Source organism: Fundulus heteroclitus, unplaced genomic scaffold (assembly GCF_011125445.2).
Source record: "Fundulus heteroclitus isolate FHET01 unplaced genomic scaffold, MU-UCD_Fhet_4.1 scaffold_128, whole genome shotgun sequence".
In the NCBI taxonomy this organism is placed as follows: Eukaryota; Metazoa; Chordata; class Actinopteri; order Cyprinodontiformes; family Fundulidae; genus Fundulus; species Fundulus heteroclitus.
The window spans coordinates 130,309-148,116 of record NW_023396540.1 but is presented as its reverse complement, the minus strand read 5'-3'; the positions used below and the strand labels follow the sequence as shown (position 1 = coordinate 148,116).

At 38.9% G+C, this 17,808-nt stretch overlaps 2 protein-coding genes across 3 annotated transcripts; both read left to right on the top strand.

Annotated features, from left to right (window-relative positions):
* The first annotated feature begins 1,502 nt into the window (after window positions 1-1,502).
* tusc2b (tumor suppressor 2, mitochondrial calcium regulator b) lies at window positions 1,503-4,854 on the top strand. Its single transcript, XM_012860570.3, has 4 exons — window positions 1,503-1,667; window positions 3,243-3,489; window positions 3,791-3,911; window positions 4,318-4,854. Exons 2-4 carry the CDS (start codon window positions 3,341-3,343, stop codon window positions 4,381-4,383), a joined length of 336 nt encoding a protein of 111 aa, XP_012716024.1. The 5' UTR covers window positions 1,503-1,667; window positions 3,243-3,340; the 3' UTR covers window positions 4,384-4,854.
* Window positions 4,855-9,404: 4,550 nt separating this feature from the next.
* LOC105924800 (hyaluronidase-2) lies at window positions 9,405-17,599 on the top strand. Of its 2 annotated transcripts, none has more exons than XM_012860567.3 (4): window positions 9,405-9,527; window positions 12,746-13,731; window positions 15,220-15,306; window positions 15,389-17,599. In XM_012860567.3, the coding sequence occupies exons 2-4, from the start codon at window positions 12,778-12,780 to the stop codon at window positions 15,776-15,778; spliced, it is 1,431 nt and encodes a 476-aa protein (XP_012716021.2). In that variant the 5' UTR covers window positions 9,405-9,527; window positions 12,746-12,777; the 3' UTR covers window positions 15,779-17,599. The 2 variants fall into 2 exon arrangements, with proteins under 2 accessions (XP_012716021.2, XP_012716020.2); XM_012860566.3 differs by lacking the exon at window positions 9,405-9,527 and adding an exon at window positions 11,875-12,064.
* Window positions 17,600-17,808: the final 209 nt, after the last annotated feature.

Sequence of the window (17,808 nt, the reverse complement as noted above, 5' to 3'; positions counted from 1 at the left end):
GATGGGCCTAACGCCTCTCCATTGAGAGGCACGATCAGTTCCAGGTTAATCTACATGCGAATCCAGGCTCTAACGAGGGCTCGTCAGCAGGTCTAAAAAGCTTGGAACTCCACACTACTCCAGACATTTTGAATAGAGAAAGCTTCTTGGATGAGAAGTGAAACGTCTTCAGCTTCACATTAGAAGTCCAGTTGTTTTATTTTTTTTAAACCTTTTTTTTTATTGATCATGACCTGGAAGAGTAAGAATCTTCACCAATACATCCCCTAAACCTACCAACTGGTTTTGCCACCGATTTCTGGTGTGTTCCTGATCAAATAATCTTTTGCATAACCCAAGTGTGCCTGAGCTTAAAGTCCCAAACTGATAGTTGAACAATCTCCTTCAGGATTTTCTGCTAGAGAGCAGAATTCAAGTCAGGTTCTTTAGGTTCTGAAACAGCAGAACTGCTCCCACCATGTTTGTCAGTTTGATGGTCTTTTCTGAAATGCTGTTGATTTTACACCAAATGTAACAGAAAGCAAACCTTCAAAAAAGTTCCACTTGTGTTTCGTCAGTTGACAGAAAACTTTTTCTAGTAATGTCATGCTGTCATTTTAAGATTTACATTGAAACTAAATATCCAGTTTTCACCTTGCAAAATCCATTTGTGTATTTTCTAAAAAAAAAAAATTGGAACAATTTTATTTGCTTTTATAAAATCCCACATTTACACATTTTTATTTTAATGGAGGGTAGTATCTGGGCCTAGGAGTGTCAGAAATTTAAAGCACGTACAAATTCACAACACAAATCCTGATAAATTAAAAAAAATGTATGCAAAGTTTGACTGTAATTTTTCCTCATATGAAAATTATTAGGTTTACAGGACATTACAAATATGTCTACCTATGAAAAACAAATTAAACATAATGTTGAAAGAGGAGAAAACAAATTGCAACGCTAGTATGTTTAAAAATATATATTAAATGGGGGCCAGAACTGCACAAAATTTTTAATATAAAAAAGTTTAAATAATTGACATATAAATGTCCTGCTATATGCATTAACAGAGCCATGATTATATAGAAAAAATACACATGTCCAGAAACTCAGGAGGATTAACAAGGTACTTTTCTTCCTCTCAAAAGGTTACATTTTTACATGAAGTTCGAACAAATCTATCCACATCTCTAATGATACAATTTTAAATAATTCTTATAACTTTTTACAATTCAGAATTAGTTGAGTTTACTGACCCATGCACTGAGGTAGAGAAAACACATGACCTATTTTGGGCTGCACGGTGGTAGCAAGAAGGTTCTGGGTTCCAATCCCGACCCGGGGTCTTTGCATGTTCTCCCCTTGCATGCGTGGGTTCCCTGTGTGGGGACTCGTGAGGTTAACGTGGTCAGAGACCTGACAAAAACATCAGAGCTACATGTGATTAGATCTGGTAAAAAAAAACAAGACCGTCACAACAAATCACGTTTATTCCTCCAGCCCACGGGGTGGCGGTAATGCGCAGATCGTTGCAGGAAAAGACAAACGAAGAAGCCGCAACATTAGCACAAACAGCTACTGAGGCTGTTGACGTTAAGAGCTCCTTGGTCGTCGGCTGACAACTCACCGGGACAAATCCACCAGAGAAACATTTGCTTCTGCGAACACAACCCTCTTCGTTTCAGGTGGGTTCACAGCGAGGCTGAAATTAACAGCGTCCGCTAAAAAATGCTAACGCTAGCCTCTGTCAATGTGAGGCAGCGTTATGTTGTTTATCAGCGTGTTGACCTAGTAAATGCTAGAAAACGAAGGGCTGGTTGTCTTCAGGCAATAGAGGTGGCAGCGGCCAGGTCAGAAAAGGACGTTAAAGCTAGTTTAAAGAACAAGAGTCCCTTACTGTTTGGACAAGAGAAGCTAAGCAAGTTAGCCGCCATCATGTCAGCGTTACTAAGACTTTCAGAATCTCAGCAGACGGGTTTTAATTATGTTTTTTTTATATTTCCTCGTCACTTATATCTAGTAACCACGTTTTGACTGCATTGTACTGTTTCATATACTGTTGTCAGTGGTAGTGTCTCAATAAAATTTTGCATCAAAGGGTTGCATTGTCACGCTTACTGGCCCTTGTGTGATTTCTTGGCATATTTGACAGTCCTAATGACTTCCTCTTCCAGGGCTTATCCATGAGGACAAAAAAAAAAAGAAGGAAATCAGATGCAGAGCCGCGTAGATAAAATATATATATATATATATATATATATATATATATATATATATATATATATATATATATATAAGCGCTCAACACTGCTAGCTTTTCTAGAATACCTAGAGATGTTTTATTAGAATGTATTTACGAGTTTGTAAGATACAAAAACAGAATTAAACGCTGAAATATTGTACCAAGACATATTTGCTTCTATATTTTTACAACAATGCAAAAACAATGAGTCAGAGAAAAATTCCAATTAGGCAGTGGGTTAAAACTGAGAAGTATAGAGTGGGTCAATTATCATACTGTTTATTGTTATCTGACAGGGGAATGATGATGGTAAGAAATATTTTTTTTGTGTGAAAAAGCTAGACTCTTTAAATTTTCGACATTATGGTTGGGATTGTTTTGCTGTTTAGCTTTACCACTGCTGGTTTTATGAGAGCATCGGTCAATATCACTATATTTCAATAGATTTTTTTGTTTTGGCTGTATTTATGTTATTAGGGTTGTAAAAATGCAGATAAAACCCACCCAAAAAGTGTATAATGAATTTTAAGATACTTTGTATTGCCAACCAAATTCTGTGATTAAAACTTTAGATCCATAGCCCTCATCCCTACTAAGAAGTAAAAGGAAATAGTGCATCTATAGATATATATCTCCATACAGACTTGCTTTTTCAAACAGAAGTGTCTCTGAGATGTTTCATTTGAGTTGTGCAAGATATGTTACATTAAAATTCATAAAAGTTTTAAAATGATTGATCTCATTTTTTTTCAATATCACAGTGGTGTGTACACTTTGAAATCTATATATTTGCAATCCCTATGCGAGCAGCGTTTCTTCTTATTTCTGCAACCCCAAATGATGGACATGTAATTGCAAATGGGTTCAGTGGCTTGTCTTGATGTTTTTGAAGGGTCAAGCCATTCAGCTTCAATTATTTTTATCTAATCTTTCAGTTTTTTAACAGACTCATTTTATCCTTAGTATTGTCTGTTTCAAATGACCGAAATCCTCTCTTCATGTGGCCCTTTTTCTTAAGGTATCCCAGCCTGAAGGTCCCACTTACCCCTGTACAATAACAGTGTATCACCACTGGTTGCCCTGTGACTCAGGGAAAATAATGTGCTGCAGCTGAAGATGGGGGGTAGTGGCTCCAAATCCAAAGGATTTTGGCCTTTCTCTGGCTCAGGCAGTGGGGACGATGCAGCCAAAGATGGAAATGAGCACTCACTGGCAAGAGTACGAAGTTTCCCTGGAGCGACTCCCTTCGTGTTTACCAGACGAAGGTAAATGTATACTCAGTATCCAAAAATGTTAGGAATCTTAACAGGATCATAAGCTTAGTTGGTTTTTTTTATAATCAAATGAGCCATTAAAATGAATACAACTATGGAGATAATCAATATTTCTTTATTTAAAAGATCAGTGAGAAATTTTTTCCCGCTTAATATCTTGCATTAATAATTTGAGCTTAAACTGCTTTCCTATCAGGAAAACTGGTTTATGAGATGTGGAAAAAATTGAATGACCTCAAGAGGTCCACTATAAGGCCAAAATCTGTAAATTGTTATATTGTCCTTTCTGCAGCTCTTTGTTCTTCGACGAGGATGGTGACTTGGCCCACGAGTTCTACGAGGAGACAATTGTGACAAAAAATGGACGTAAACGAGCCAAGCTGAAAAGGATTCAGAAAAACTTAACACCTCAGGTAGGAAATCACCATCTTTTAAGAACAATTAGTTTGTAAACACTTGAAATGCCCCATTCAAGCTTTTCCTGGTTAATGCCGATTAATTTATTTTTTATTCTCTTTGAAAAACATAAAACCTGCTAATTTTTATTTTATGATACTTTTTTATTCTACGGATGATAAAACAAAGGAGTAAAACTGCTGCAGTTTTTTTTTTTTTTCATGAGAGGATTACAAGATTACAACAATCAACGCATGCATCCCCAAGAGCATTAAAGTTCATGTTTTTGGGTGATGGTTGTTTATTATAATAATTTCCTGCTGGTCATTGATCAGATGTGACCAAGGGAAAATTGGGCAAATGATTTCTGCATATGCAGTCAACACCAGTTCTTTTCATCTGATTCCCTCTGTGTGCTTTCAGGGAATTATAAACCTGGACCACCCATGCATCCATGTAGATTTCCCCGTTATCCTCTGCGAAGCCTGACGGTCTCTGAGGGACTCAGACGAGCCACTGTGTCAGCTCCGTCCTGGTTTTCTTCTTGTTTTTTTTTTTTATTTCCTCCCCCTGCAGATGGAAGCCAGAAACAACTTTCAATGATGTGATCTCCTAAATTATCTGAACCCCCTGCGTGGAAAGGCTGATGCCTTATGTGCTGAGCCTCTGCATGTGACCTGTCTTTGGCTTGTGTGCAGTGAGAACACGGGATGGACCGCCAGTTGGGGTGGAGAGGAAAAGCTGAATCCTTTGATTTTTTTTTTTTTTTTTTTTTTTTTTGATTTTTTTTATTGAGATCCTGATGTGTGTGCATGTCAGCGTGAATGCCTGCAGACAAGGGATGAAACCTGTAAGGGTCCCAAATGTTGTTTTCTCTTCTGCTGCAGATTGTTTTCTTGTACGATCAGTGAACTCAGTGAGTTTAGAATAAAAGCAGTACTTGTTATGATTTTATCTAAAGTGGAACATTTATCTGTGCACATTTTATTTCTTTTGACACTATTTCGTCTGGCTTTATTCTGCATGGAGAGGAACTGGTTTGGGGCTGCAGCCTTGTGAGTTGGCAATCAGTAGCCACCCTCCCAAACAAAAAAGAAACAACAAATCTCATGAGGATTAATATCATGTTGTAACATTTGAAGGACTCGTTTCAGTGACTTCATAGCCACATGTGTACACGACAGCAGTGAGTCAAATAGGAGATCCTTTTTGTTTGTTTGTTTGTTTGCTGCTTTGGCAGGATGTTTCACATTTAATTTATTAAAACAAATTTTTAATTACAAAACGAATTGTTGGCCTGACATGTTTCTGTTTTAATACAACTACATCTCAAAAGGTTAGGAAGACACTGAAAATGAATTAATTTATTTTGAATAAGAAAAGCTCATGTGTGAATTATTAGAGATATATTGCAATTATTTTCATTGATTTTTGAAGAAGGTGGCTTAAAGCTGGTGGAAATTCAGTTCAGCTTCTTAGAAAATTAAGTGTTACATTTGGCCTACAGCAAAGTGTGCCGTTGTACTGTACAGTGTTTGCGCTCAGTATACTGGGTCGCAGATTGTTCTCCATGAATTAGTGCATGGAGACCCAGAGGGTCTGCTGAGGCGTTGACAAATGTTGCATATTTAGTGACTTTTAGCTCCTTCTTGGCAAAAGAAGGAGAGATTCTCTACAGGGTTCTGGTCAGATAGTTTGCTCTCTTGCACAGCGATACTGTGGTCATAAAAGCGGGTATTGGTACCTTTGGCGTTGTGGTCAGGTCTCAACTTCCGATGAGAAATGAAATCAGCATCTCCAAGGTTGTCGGACGTCACACTGGATCTCAAGCCACTACATGTCCAAATGAAATGCAAAACTTACTTCAACCTGAAAAGTGGTCTTTGAATCACTGAGCAGCGGTCCGTTCATTTTGTTTTCTCTCTAGCCCCAGGTAAGACTGATGGACTACAACAATAGGTGTCTAAAATCAAGATAAAAATGCTAAATCCGGAGGAAAAGGTACTCAAAACAAGTAAAATTATCTGTCCATACAGAAAGATAACTTCACTTGACAAGAGTTCTTGATTTTTGGATTATAGTGTAAAGTTGAACACTTTTACAAAATTACCTCTTTAAACAAGATACATTATCTAACACTTCTATAGATATATTTTTTTTATCCTGTTAAGAACCCAATAATGTGCAATGTATTTTTCTGGTTCATGGGAAGCTCTTCCTGAATGCAGTTTGCTTCACAACCAAGACTGTGGGTATCCCCTGCTGTATATGCCTCTTTTGCTACCACAGGTTTTCCTTTCACTCGACTTTTCATTAATATGCTTGGACACAGCACTCTGTGGTCAGCCAGCATCTTACACATTGGCCTTTTTATCACCTACCCTCCCTGTGAACTGTGTCGGTGAGTCGCCAGCTAGAAAGTTATTTGAGCTATTTTTGTGTGGAGGCTGTTACTTGTTTTCAAAAACCCCTTTTTATCAGGGCAATGTAATACTCTTAATTTTTGAGTGACTGCAATTTGGGGTTTTTTTTAACTGCAAGCTATCAAGCTTATCAAGATTGCAATAAATGGATTTTTTTTTTAAATTGGGTTACTGAAATACATTTTCCAATGATATTCCCATTTTTGAGATGCACATGTACTTGCACGTTCAAAAAGTTAAACATTACAATGTATTTGATTAACACTCATTTCAACAGGGAAGAGATATAAGCATAATCTTTCCTAAATGTCTCAAATCCACTTTTTAGTGGAAGTTGAAGGAAATTATTGAAATACATCTGAACATTTCCAAGGATTTAGGACGTCTCCAACACATCCCAGACATTCTTGTCTTGTCATTACTAACATCTTTCTTAGCTGTCACTCTTACTGAATCATATATATATATATATATATATATATATATATATATATATATATATATATATTTTCTAAAATATTGTTTAATAATCAAGTGCTAACGAGAACTGCCCTCATAGACCATCCTGTTCATTTCCTGCTATCAGACAGGATAGTGACCTCTGTACATGGGTGCCTAAAACTGTTCCGAATACATCTGAATAACAGAAACAACCCCACGTGATTATGCATGGTCTAATCCATGTGGCTACTTTTCTTTTGGCCCAGCAGTACATTTAGCAGGCTTTGAAGAGTTTTTTTTTTTATCTTTTATTACAACAGAATTCAGTATTTTGGAAAATGGGTTTAGAACAATGAAACCGGACCAGCAGTGGAACCGACACTCCTGGCCTCCCACTGAAGGGGGGAATTGCTGAGGCAAACCACTGTGTGCATAACCTTCTGCTAGCAAGGTCTGGATGAATTTAAGAGGAAAGGTAGAGCCTTCTGTGCTCTCTATGGGAAAGGGACTTCTCCAAAGCTTTCTAATATTACTCTACCTAAAAGATAAGGAGAGCTCTTGGCCAAGATATACTCCACATAATTACTTCTTTGAAATGATCTTACTCTGCATGAGTCGTTTGCTTTATACACCGATATTGGATAATTTTGGTTTTATGACTTGGGAAAGATGTTGTGGTGCAGTAAAGGTTCCTTGTTTATTTTCTGACAGCTGAAATAACAGTCAGAGAATTAGTTTTATTCTTTAGAAAGGACTGAGGGAACCACCCGTCCTGGCTTTGCTGACCAATATATGGACATAGAATCTGGACTTTTCAGGTATGGGATCTGGTTTTATTTGAAGGCCTCCACTCAGATTTTCTGAGCTCATTTTGCTGAAAAAGTGTATAAGTGAGCCATAAATCTTTACTATATTTTCTTTTTATTAAATGAAATATAGTAAAACAGTAAATTGCTGTCAAGAATGACATTTTCTGTTTATTTTTTAGTTTATGATAGACCAACACAAAAAATTGAGCATGATTGTAAAATAGAAACGAGATCTTACTCTGGTTTTAATCTTTTTATACAAATACAAATCAAAGCTCAACATACATTTGCATTCAGAACCTTTTTACTCAGATTTCGTGATTTTTGTCTATATTCTATTTGTTTCTGTCCTCTCTCTTTCTCTTCCTCTGTCCTTGTCATTCCTCTTCCCCTTTCTTCTCCATCAGGTTTAGTTTCAATTTGTACATAATTTAACAGCAGCAATAAATCATCAAGGGAGGATTTATAGGTTTTAAGCCTTGATAAAGCAATTATGTTTGGCATCACTACGGCAGTCAGAATACATTTCTGCTTGCCGTGAATATGGACATGATCAGGAGGGGAAAAACAGAGAAACAGCCAAGAGACCAAGAGATGGTAACTACCATAGGTATTGATACTTTTATTCAGCAGGGACAGAGAAGTTTGTCAGTTTATGGAAAGAAGGACAGAGCTGGAGACAAAGCAGTCCTCCGAAAGAAAGAAAGAAAACTGTTAGAGACAGTAAAAGATTTAAGACTGAGGTGATGGATGCCTTACAGCCAGAGCTACAATGAAATGGTTTGGGTAAAACATCTTCATGTGTTTGAATGGCCCAGTCAAAGTCTAGACCTGAAGCCAAATGAAAACCTGTTCCAAGACTTTGATATCCTGTCTAACTGAGCTAGCATAGCAGTTTTGTGACTGTCACATGAAGAAAAAAAGTTAAAGGGATACAGAATACTTGTGCAAGATGCTGTAATCTAAAGTATTCCTGGGGGTTAAGGCAATTAATCTGACAATCTGGTTCGAATCCAAGCTAGGGTCTTTCTGCACGGAGTTTGCATGATCTCTCTATGCATGCGTTGCATTGGTTCCCTCTGGGTACCCTGACTTCCTCCCACAGTCCAACAAACATGACTGTTAGGTCAACTGGTCACTGTAAATTGTCCCTTAGGTGTGAGTGTGTCTCTGTGTTGCCCTGTGATGGACTAACGTGCTTTCCAGGGTGTGCCTTGTGTCTGTCTCACCCAGTGTCTGGTGGATAGGCACCAGCCCCGGTGTACCCTGCCAGGACCAGCGGGCGATGAGCAGATGGACATCAAATGTCACATATATATATACCTTGTAAAATGTTGCCAAAAACCCCGTCTTTCTAAACTATTCAGACGGAACCTCTCTTATAGCAGGCAGGTTGATTTATGATATAAAGAAAACTCGCCCTCTTTTAAATCAGCAATTTGTATATCCCTTGAAAAACAAGCTTAAAATAATCCTCTGGTCTTTTCTATAAGATTAAGCAAGCACATTCGCAGATAAACCACAGCAAAATGCGCATCACCAACATTGATCAGTAAAGTAAACCAAAATACAGAGGGAGGGCATGAAATATGATGAACACCCAATGATTCATTTGTATGATATGACATGAGGTAATTGTCTTTTTAATGTCCATCCGCTTAAAGAACAAAGATGACTTTTCTAGCATTTCCTCATGAAAGAGTATGAATCAAAGCTGCCCTTACCTCTATATTAGCCGAATGTAAATAATGTTGTTATATTGTTTGATTGCGTGTGGGAGTAGAGGTCAGAGAGAGGAGGAGTTTCCTGGCTATTTAAACAGCAGCTGGTGAAGAACTTCAGGGCAGAAGGAGTTGCTTTTTGACTGAGCTGCTTTAATTGTGTGCATGTGCTGTAGGTTGTAAACAGCTGATACGTTTGACTGAGTTTCATCACAGGACTGAAGAGGAAAACGCTGCCGGTAAGACACATGATCATGACTTCCCTTCAGATCATCCTAATTAAACCCACATTTAAGAAAACTGTAATTTCATTCTCAGCTCTCTGTGAACAGCCAGCTGCTTTAGCAATGACCTTCTGTGACATAAACCCTCCTTGAGAAGGGTGTCAATGACTGTCTGCTAGACAAGTGTCAAGTCAGCAGTCTCCCCCGTGATTCTTTAAGCCAGAACAGAACGTCTCTAGTCCTTTTAGGTGGCATCATGTAATATTTCATGTTTTTGTTCTGCTGTTTATTAAGTTTCAATCCAAGATCAACAATATTATCAGAAATAACTGCTTGAAATAAAAAAATCTGTGTGTAATAAATCTGTATAATTCAAACATCAATGTCAGATTTATTTATATGGCATGCTTAAAAACAACAAGGGTTGACCAAAGTGCTTAGAAAGAAAAAAAAAGGAGACTAGACCATTTAAAACTTTAAAAGTGAGCGATAAGATTCTATATAATATATAATGTTTCACCTTTTTAGTTGAATGACTTAAATCAATGAACTTTTCAACTGAATTCTAATTCTGTAGTATCTCTTTATTCTGAAATATAGTTTGCCCTCATATGGTTTTGGAATAAACAAAGATAATTCAAAGGAATAACAAAATGAAACTGGAATAATACTGTATTATTTAAAGTCTTTCTTCTGTCTTTCCTTTTTTTGTCAAGCTTAAATATGTCAGAAAATCCAACAAATGTTATCTGACGTAGATAGCCTAAGAAAAAATAAAACACAGCTTTCAAATAATGATTCATTTATTTATTCAAGGAACCAACTAGAAGTTTTTTGTTTTTTTTAGCATGACCAACCTTTTAAGGTCATACCACAGCATTTCAGTCAAATTTAAGCCCAACGTTTGACATGTAAACACACTTCACAACCTTTCAGAGGTCAAATTCTTTGAGTGCTGAGGATCTCTGTACTGTTGCAGTCATGGTTCAGTCAGTTACATGAGGTCCAAGTCCAATGTCAGAGACTGACACTAGAAAGGTTTCTACTATCATCATGTTTCACTACAGGTATGATTTTCTTTTCAGAAATCATTTGGCATAGTTATATATACCATATTTAAGGGGACACACACTTTCTTGTGAGCCCACATAAAATGCTTCTTATCTTTTGATGATCAAGATGCTTCATGCAAATGTAAGATGGCTGTTTGTGTTCTTTTAGGTCAGGAGGGGATTTTGCCTTGGAGCCCTTCCATGGTTTGTGTCCAGTCTCTACATTATCTTTGGTCCTGGAGTCATTTTGGTAGGCAGGCCAACAGCTGTGGGAAGGTTCACTGCTGTTCCATGTTTTCTCCATTTGTGTAGAATGGCTCTCATTGGAGAGGGGGGATTTACTGGAGACCTAATGCCTCAGAAATTACCTTTCAACCCTATCCAGATAGATCCCAAAAACTGTTTTTCATCTGTATATCTTAGCCTACACAGCATGTTGCCAGACAAGTGCTGTTTAAGGGATTTCTCCATTCAAGAGGTCTGTTGAAAAAAAAAAAAAAAAAAAAAAGACATGGGTTTTTAACTGAAGCAAAAAATAAATAAATAAATAAATAAATAAATAAATAAAAAATGTGGGTAATCATTATTTAAAAGTATTGGTTTGGATCACCCTTTCCTTGATAAATAACATAATTTAAAAATTGCTTTTGTATTCACTCAGCTTTATCTCGCCTTAATTTTACCATTGTTCAATGACCTGAAACATTTTAGTCTGCTTTAAAAAAAGAGACATACATTATAAGCAACAAGCAATATTTTGTGGCACTGAAAAAAGAAAAAAAAAAGAGAGAGATAAAGCATCTATATGAAAATGTCAGGGGACTCGTGTGTTTGGAGCTGAGTAAAGATAATGCACAGCCACTGTAAACTCCACATTTATGATCATTTAAATTCAATAAAACATTGGGTTGATCCAGGAAAGGGCGGGTTTATGTATTTGTGTATTACTTTTATTTTGATTACCTTTTTTTTTTTTTACTTGAGGGCATAACCTACACCAAGACGAAAGTTCGAATATGGGAAATTTTTGTCATTTTTCTGTGGTGAACCTGTGAATTATTCACCAGAAAGGGCTGTCTCAGAGGCAGCGAATGGAATAAACCAAAAATGTCGAATCGTAGGGGGGGGATTTGTGATTTTGTTGGAATCTGGTTTCATCCTTACTTCTCTAAATTATGACCATCAATAATATAGATGACGGTTTAAATTTAATGTTTAGTGGAAATAAATTGACTCGTACGTGAATTGGCAAAAGCTTAAAGCGAACTAAGCGGTAAATTATTCCAGAGCCCCCCCCTCCGACAGCAGCAGAATGTGCGGCTCTGTTGTTGCTCAACGTTTACGGTTTCTCCCCATCCCTCTCTTTCCTCCGGGCTGACTTTTTCCTTTAAATTCTCCCCGATGGCCTGAGCGGACTATGCCTGCTGCCTCTCACATGGCTAGGGGGAGGAGAGCTAACTTATCAGACGGTTTGATGGTCGGACTGGATGAAGAGAGCAGGTCAGTGCGGAAGGCGAGGGCAGAGAAAGCCGCGTAGCGGAGTTAGCATCGCGGCGGTTCGTTTCAATGAAACTTTAAGCTAACGCGGCTAAGCGAGCCGCTAGCATTCTGCTAACAACCCAGAGGAAGTTAATTACTGACACGAAAGCTGAATAAATGGAGCCAGTCTGGTCGAAATGTGATGTTTTTTTTTTTTTTTTGCGAGCTGCTGTGGTAAATCTCGTTGCTTTTGTTCCAGTGACACCTGTGTTTTTTTTATTGTTTTTTTTACGCCTTTTATACATTTGAGCCACAAATGGACTCTGTACCACATTCGTATATTACACGGTTTTAACAATACTCTCCTGGATACCGTGAATAGCACACTGTCTATTTCCCCTGCATTGTTTACATTGTTACATTGTTTTGACATCGTTTACATTTCAATTGTTTACATAAATCGCTGCTGTATCTTTATCCTGAAAATTAGTGCAATTTACTGTGAGTTTTCAAGCTGTATGCAAACGAAATTTGGTTCTGTACGCACTTTGTGCATACAAAATGAAAAATAAAGCTGTCTAAAGTCTCTAAAGTTTATTATGGACACACTATCTCTGTCTAAATGTCGCATTTCTCACTAATTTCAGAGTCTTTTTATTTGTTTTTGTTTTTTTTTTTTGTCTTTTGTGTGTGTCCTTTTAGAAGCAGAGGAGTGAAGGCGAGCAGGGACCACCATGGAGGCCGCGTTCCCCCCATTTTCCCTCTCAGCAGCTGGCCGTCTGTCCTGGTTGCTCCTTGCTCTGTTTACATCATGGATGGTCCTGGGTTCAGCAGACACAAAGCAGACAAGATGGCCATTATACTCCCAGAAGCCAGTTCTCCTTGTGTGGAACGCTCCCACTCAGGAGTGTGGGACGCGGCGAGGTGTTACGCTGTCCTTAGACCAGTTTGACATTGTGGCAACCCCCAACGAGGGCTTTGTCCGGCAGAATCTCACAATGTTCTATAAGGAACGCCTCGGGCTTTATCCCTATTATGAGGCCGGGGGAACGCCGGTGAATGGGGGCCTCCCACAGCTCGTCAGCCTCGCTCTGCACTATGAAAGGTTGCCTCAGGGTCTGGACAAATACATACCAGACCATCAGGCTAAAGGTCTGTCAGTCATTGACTGGGAGGAGTGGCGGCCCTTGTGGATCCGAAACTGGGACGCCAAAGATGTGTATAGAAGGAAGTCCCGGGAGCTGGTGGCCCAAAAGAACCCAACGTGGACTCCGGAGCAAGTGGGGAGCGTCGCGATGCAAGAGTTTGAGCTTTCGGCTCGCAAATTCATGCTGGAGACCCTGAGGCAGGCCAAAAACCTGAGGCCCAATCAGCTGTGGGGGTTCTACCTGTTTCCCGATTGTTACAACCACGACTACAAAGGCAGCCTGAAGAACTACACGGGGCGTTGCCCCGCCGTCGAGATTGAGCGCAACGACCAGCTAAACTGGCTGTGGATGGAGTGCACAGCGCTCTTCCCTTCAATATACATGGGCTCTGTGCTGCGCTCCACAAGTCACGGGCGGCTGTTCGTGCGGAACCGGCTGAAGGAGGCGATGCGCCTTGCGTCTGCTGGGGGCGGGTTGGCGCGTCCCGTCTTTGTGTACACCCGACCCACTTACAACAGTGAGACGGTTCCTTTAACTGAGGTTAGTTGATGGGGAGCAAAAAGGTGGTGAAGGTTCTTTTCACGCTCATCTCTCTCTCAGATTTAGGAACCTGGGTTAGGGAAACAAAAAAAAATTGAGGAGGTCCTCTGGGTGGGTTCTTCTTGTCCAGAGGACCTACAATTTCCTTTGTTTTGTAATTTACTACCTGGGTTATTGAGATGCATCAAGATGGATTTAGGAACGCTCTGATCAGAGATGAGTGGATGAGTTGCATTCTTTTTTTTCTTTTTTTAAACTTTAACCTACCCAATAAAAGGTATAGTTGTTTCCAAAAACACATAATTTGGTGTGAATATTTTAAGATGGAGGTAGCATTTACATTAGCGTTCAGCTCAGTAAGGTTGGGGTTTTACTAATGAAAACACTGAATGTGTTCCCAGAGGACGTAGTTCCTCACCTAGTCCCCAAAGCTCGCCTGCATCTTTATATCCCGCCCGCTCCATGAGAAACTGAGGTCGAAAGCTCAGAAAGATAAAAGGGTCAAACTCGCAACACAACAAAGAGTATTTGATTCTGCGCTAAGTTTGTTGGTCGGTTTCTCTGTACATCTCTGAACGGAGCCGGCCCTAGGCAGAAGTGAACTGAGCCGCCGCTTATTAGCAAGCGTACGATTTAAAGGAATTTTGCTTTGTATACGAACAAAGAATACGTTTTATTGCGTTAACGTAGTTAGAATCTGATGCCGCGATTTTAATCCTTTTTGTGTTTGAGTTCGCTTTGTCCAGAAATGCGTCACAATTAAGAACTATAACTACGTATCTGTGATTGGTTTTAAGATCGGCCAATTAAACTTGCTCCCCTCCCCCGGATTCTACCTAATCTGCATTGAATAATAGTGGTGGTGATTAACTGTGTAGCAGGGGGAGGGGCTCCAAATCAAATTCTGCTGAAGGCCCCTCACAACCGAGGGCCAACCCTGATCTCTGATATTTACTTTGTGGAAAAGTTTTTTTTCTAGCTCTACTGATGTCTTTGTGTCTTTTTCAAAGTGTCTGAAGTGGTCATAGTTTCACACGGTCTTCATCATCTCAAATTTAGATGCCAAGAAATGTACCGAATTAATCTTTTTTCACCCTAAATGTTCTTAAACGCCATTTTAATCAGGGCTTGAATGTTTACGCCTGCTGAATAAGAATCACGTTGTTCAAACAAAGATGACATCTGTTCCGCTTTGCTCTCAGTGGACGCACATTTTAGACCAAAATACACGTTAGATGGGAACACAAGGCAACAGCTCTGAACACAAGTTGGTCAGGAAGATGTTTTTAACAAGGTATTTAAAGAAAATAAAATAAAAAAAATCCAGATTTTTAATTAAATCATTGCTGCTGATGTGCATAAACCAGAACTACTACAACAACTATTTAAAGTGTCTTGAATCTTTAACTAGGGCCTCTAGTGGAGCTCAGACACTATCATTTATTTGTATCTGAACACAACTAAAGTTTGCTTCTTGGTCCCTTGCAGACAGATTTGGTCTCCACCATTGGTGAGAGTGTTGCACTTGGAGCTGCAGGCGTGATCTTCTGGGGGGACACATCCTACGCAAGCAGTGTAAGAGCAATACCTCCCCCCTTGTCCCCCGATGTTGTGCAGGCGGCTGTTTTGCGCTAACATCTCCATCTTCACCCTGCAGACCGGCTGCTCTGACTTGAACACCTATCTGCTGGGGCCGCTGGGCCGGTACCTCCTGAACGTGACCACGGCGGCGGAGGAGTGCAGCCGGACGTTGTGCAGATTCCGCGGCCGCTGTCTTCGCCGAGCGGCGGACGGCGACGCCTACCTGCACCTCAGCCCCTCCACTCACAGCATCACGAGTCAGGGCGGGAAGCTGAAGGTCACTGGCGCCCCCGGCCAAGCGGAGCTGAAGACGTTCCGCGCGCACTTCAAGTGCCAGTGCTACAGCGGGTACAGGGGCGATGGCTGCGAGCGGAGAGAAAGAGGGCAGAATAGAGCCTCCTCTGTGCTGGGGACCTGGCCTCTCTGCTTTCTGCTCCCGCTCGGGCTGCTCTCCGTGCTTGATTGAGGAAACCGAGAAGCCGAACTATTCGCTGCTTCTGCCAGCGCTGAAAGGGAAAGTTTTTGGTTTTCTGGCACGGAGGTAAAAATGAATTCTGTTGTGGGAGCGGCAGGTACTCTGTGCCGGATTCAGAGATTTACGCGGTGACAGGTTTTTATTTCAGCACACATTGGCCTAAAACTACAGTGGCGATTTGCTGGAAGGTTTTCTTTTTAGTATTTATTTTATAACTGTAACGAATCAATTTAAACTTTAGAAACTGGAAACTTGCATTTAGTGTTGAAACGGTGAGCGTGTCGCATAAAATCCTACTAATTAAGCAACAGTCTGATGTTGCCTCGATCTGTAGTGTTAAAGAATCAGCCTTTAAATTGTAATGGAGCCTTAAACATAAAGCTTTATACCAGAAGAGAAGAAACCATGACGCCTTAAACTGCTTTTCTCCTTATGTAAACAGTGTAGCTGGACCTTCCTGTTTCACCTCAGATTTGTGCCTCAGCAGGGCTGCAGACTGCTCTTTTTATAGCTGCATTTTGTCATGCTTCTCAGTGACGTTCAGGTTGGTGTTTTATATAGTGATATTACACTAATGCCTTTATTTTATGTACTCTACAGTCATATTCAGTAAATTAGGACATAATTAAAAAGCTCATTTACTCCAGTAGCTTAGTTCACTAAGTCAGACATATGAAGGCTATGGTTTCAGGGTTTTATGTCTGTTAATCATTGATGATTGCTTTGCTTACAGTTAATAAAAATTACGTTTAAGATTAGAATACATGCATTACATCAGACCAAAAAAATGTTTTTCAATGCAGAAAAGTATGTTTAATAGCCGTTTAAAGGTTATTTTCGAAAGGTACTTTTAATCAGACGAGCCTCTGTGGAACACGTAATTTATTAAATATGACTGTATATAAAAACACTATTGTGGCAGGAATATAGAAGATGAGCAGAAAATATAAACATCTTGTTACTCTTACTTTAACTGTGAAAACAAGTTATGCCAAAAAGAGTTGAATCACTGGCATTCAGGTAATATCACTTCTGCCATTTTTATTTTTAGTTTCCTCATGAAAAGTTTTGATTTTTTTTTTTTTTAATGAACGTATGATCTAATGAAAATATTTAGGGACTGATTTTGACTTCATCCAGATGTGATAGACATTGAGGCAAAAGTGCTGAAGTCTCTGAGGTTTCTCAGGCGGTTTACATCTCATTTGATGCTGTAGCATCTTTTAAACCAATTTCATGATGTGTTTTAAAAATCTGTAATTAAAACCAGATTAGCAAACAGCTTCATATTTCTATACTGGCTGGTCTTCAATGCATAAACAGCTTTGCTACAGTGGTATTATGATGCTCTTTTTATTTTTTTTTAAATCTGCACTTTAAATGTTTTTTTTTAGGCTTTACTTTTTTTCTTTTTATTAACATGTGAAAGGTTCATAGCATATGACGGTCCAGAGCAGTTACAAGATGTTTTCACCTTGATTGTTCCATGTTTGAGTTATATTCCACTGTGAATGTTGTCTGAAGAACTAGCGGGTAAAAGATTGTCTCAGATTCTTAAAATTCTCCTGTAACCTTTTAGGGGACATGAGTACAATTTTGAACTTGTATTCATTCCTCTGTGCCTCTGTTTTATAAGCGTCTTTGTCTCAGTATTTATAAGACTTGCCAGAAATATAAAATCTCTATTTTGCCAAAATGTACTGCTGTTTTTTTTATTGTATCTGCCAAAAATCAAAACTTTATGTATCTTGAAGGTTTAATTTTTTTTCTACCCTGGAGAATTTCATTATTAAAAATATGGTTTCAGCATAAGCTTGTCTCTTCTTTCCTGTCTGGAAATGGAAAACATCTGAAACTTAAGAAACATTTAAACAATTGGCTGATGGATCACAACAATTCTCATTTATCAGAGCAAGATGTGATTTCTTTGTTTTATAAATTATATAAAACCATTTAAAAGTTTATATATATATATATATATATATATATATATATATATATATATATATATATATATATTT

What these genes read in the sequence shown, in the direction of transcription:
- tusc2b (XM_012860570.3), top strand. Translation starts at nt 3,341, where the DNA reads ATGGGGGGTAGTGGCTCCAAATCCAAAGGATTTTGGCCTTTCTCTGGC. An exon ending in TTCGTGTTTACCAGACGAAG is followed by an intron (nt 3,490 to 3,790) that starts GTAAATGTATAC and finishes TCCTTTCTGCAG; the next exon opens with CTCTTTGTTCTTCGACGAGG. An exon ending in AGAAAAACTTAACACCTCAG is followed by an intron (nt 3,912 to 4,317) that starts GTAGGAAATCAC and finishes GTGTGCTTTCAG; the next exon opens with GGAATTATAAACCTGGACCA.
- LOC105924800 (XM_012860567.3), top strand. Translation starts at nt 12,778, where the DNA reads ATGGAGGCCGCGTTCCCCCCATTTTCCCTCTCAGCAGCTGGCCGTCTG. An exon ending in AGACGGTTCCTTTAACTGAG is followed by an intron (nt 13,732 to 15,219) that starts GTTAGTTGATGG and finishes GGTCCCTTGCAG; the next exon opens with ACAGATTTGGTCTCCACCAT. An exon ending in ACACATCCTACGCAAGCAGT is followed by an intron (nt 15,307 to 15,388) that starts GTAAGAGCAATA and finishes TTCACCCTGCAG; the next exon opens with ACCGGCTGCTCTGACTTGAA.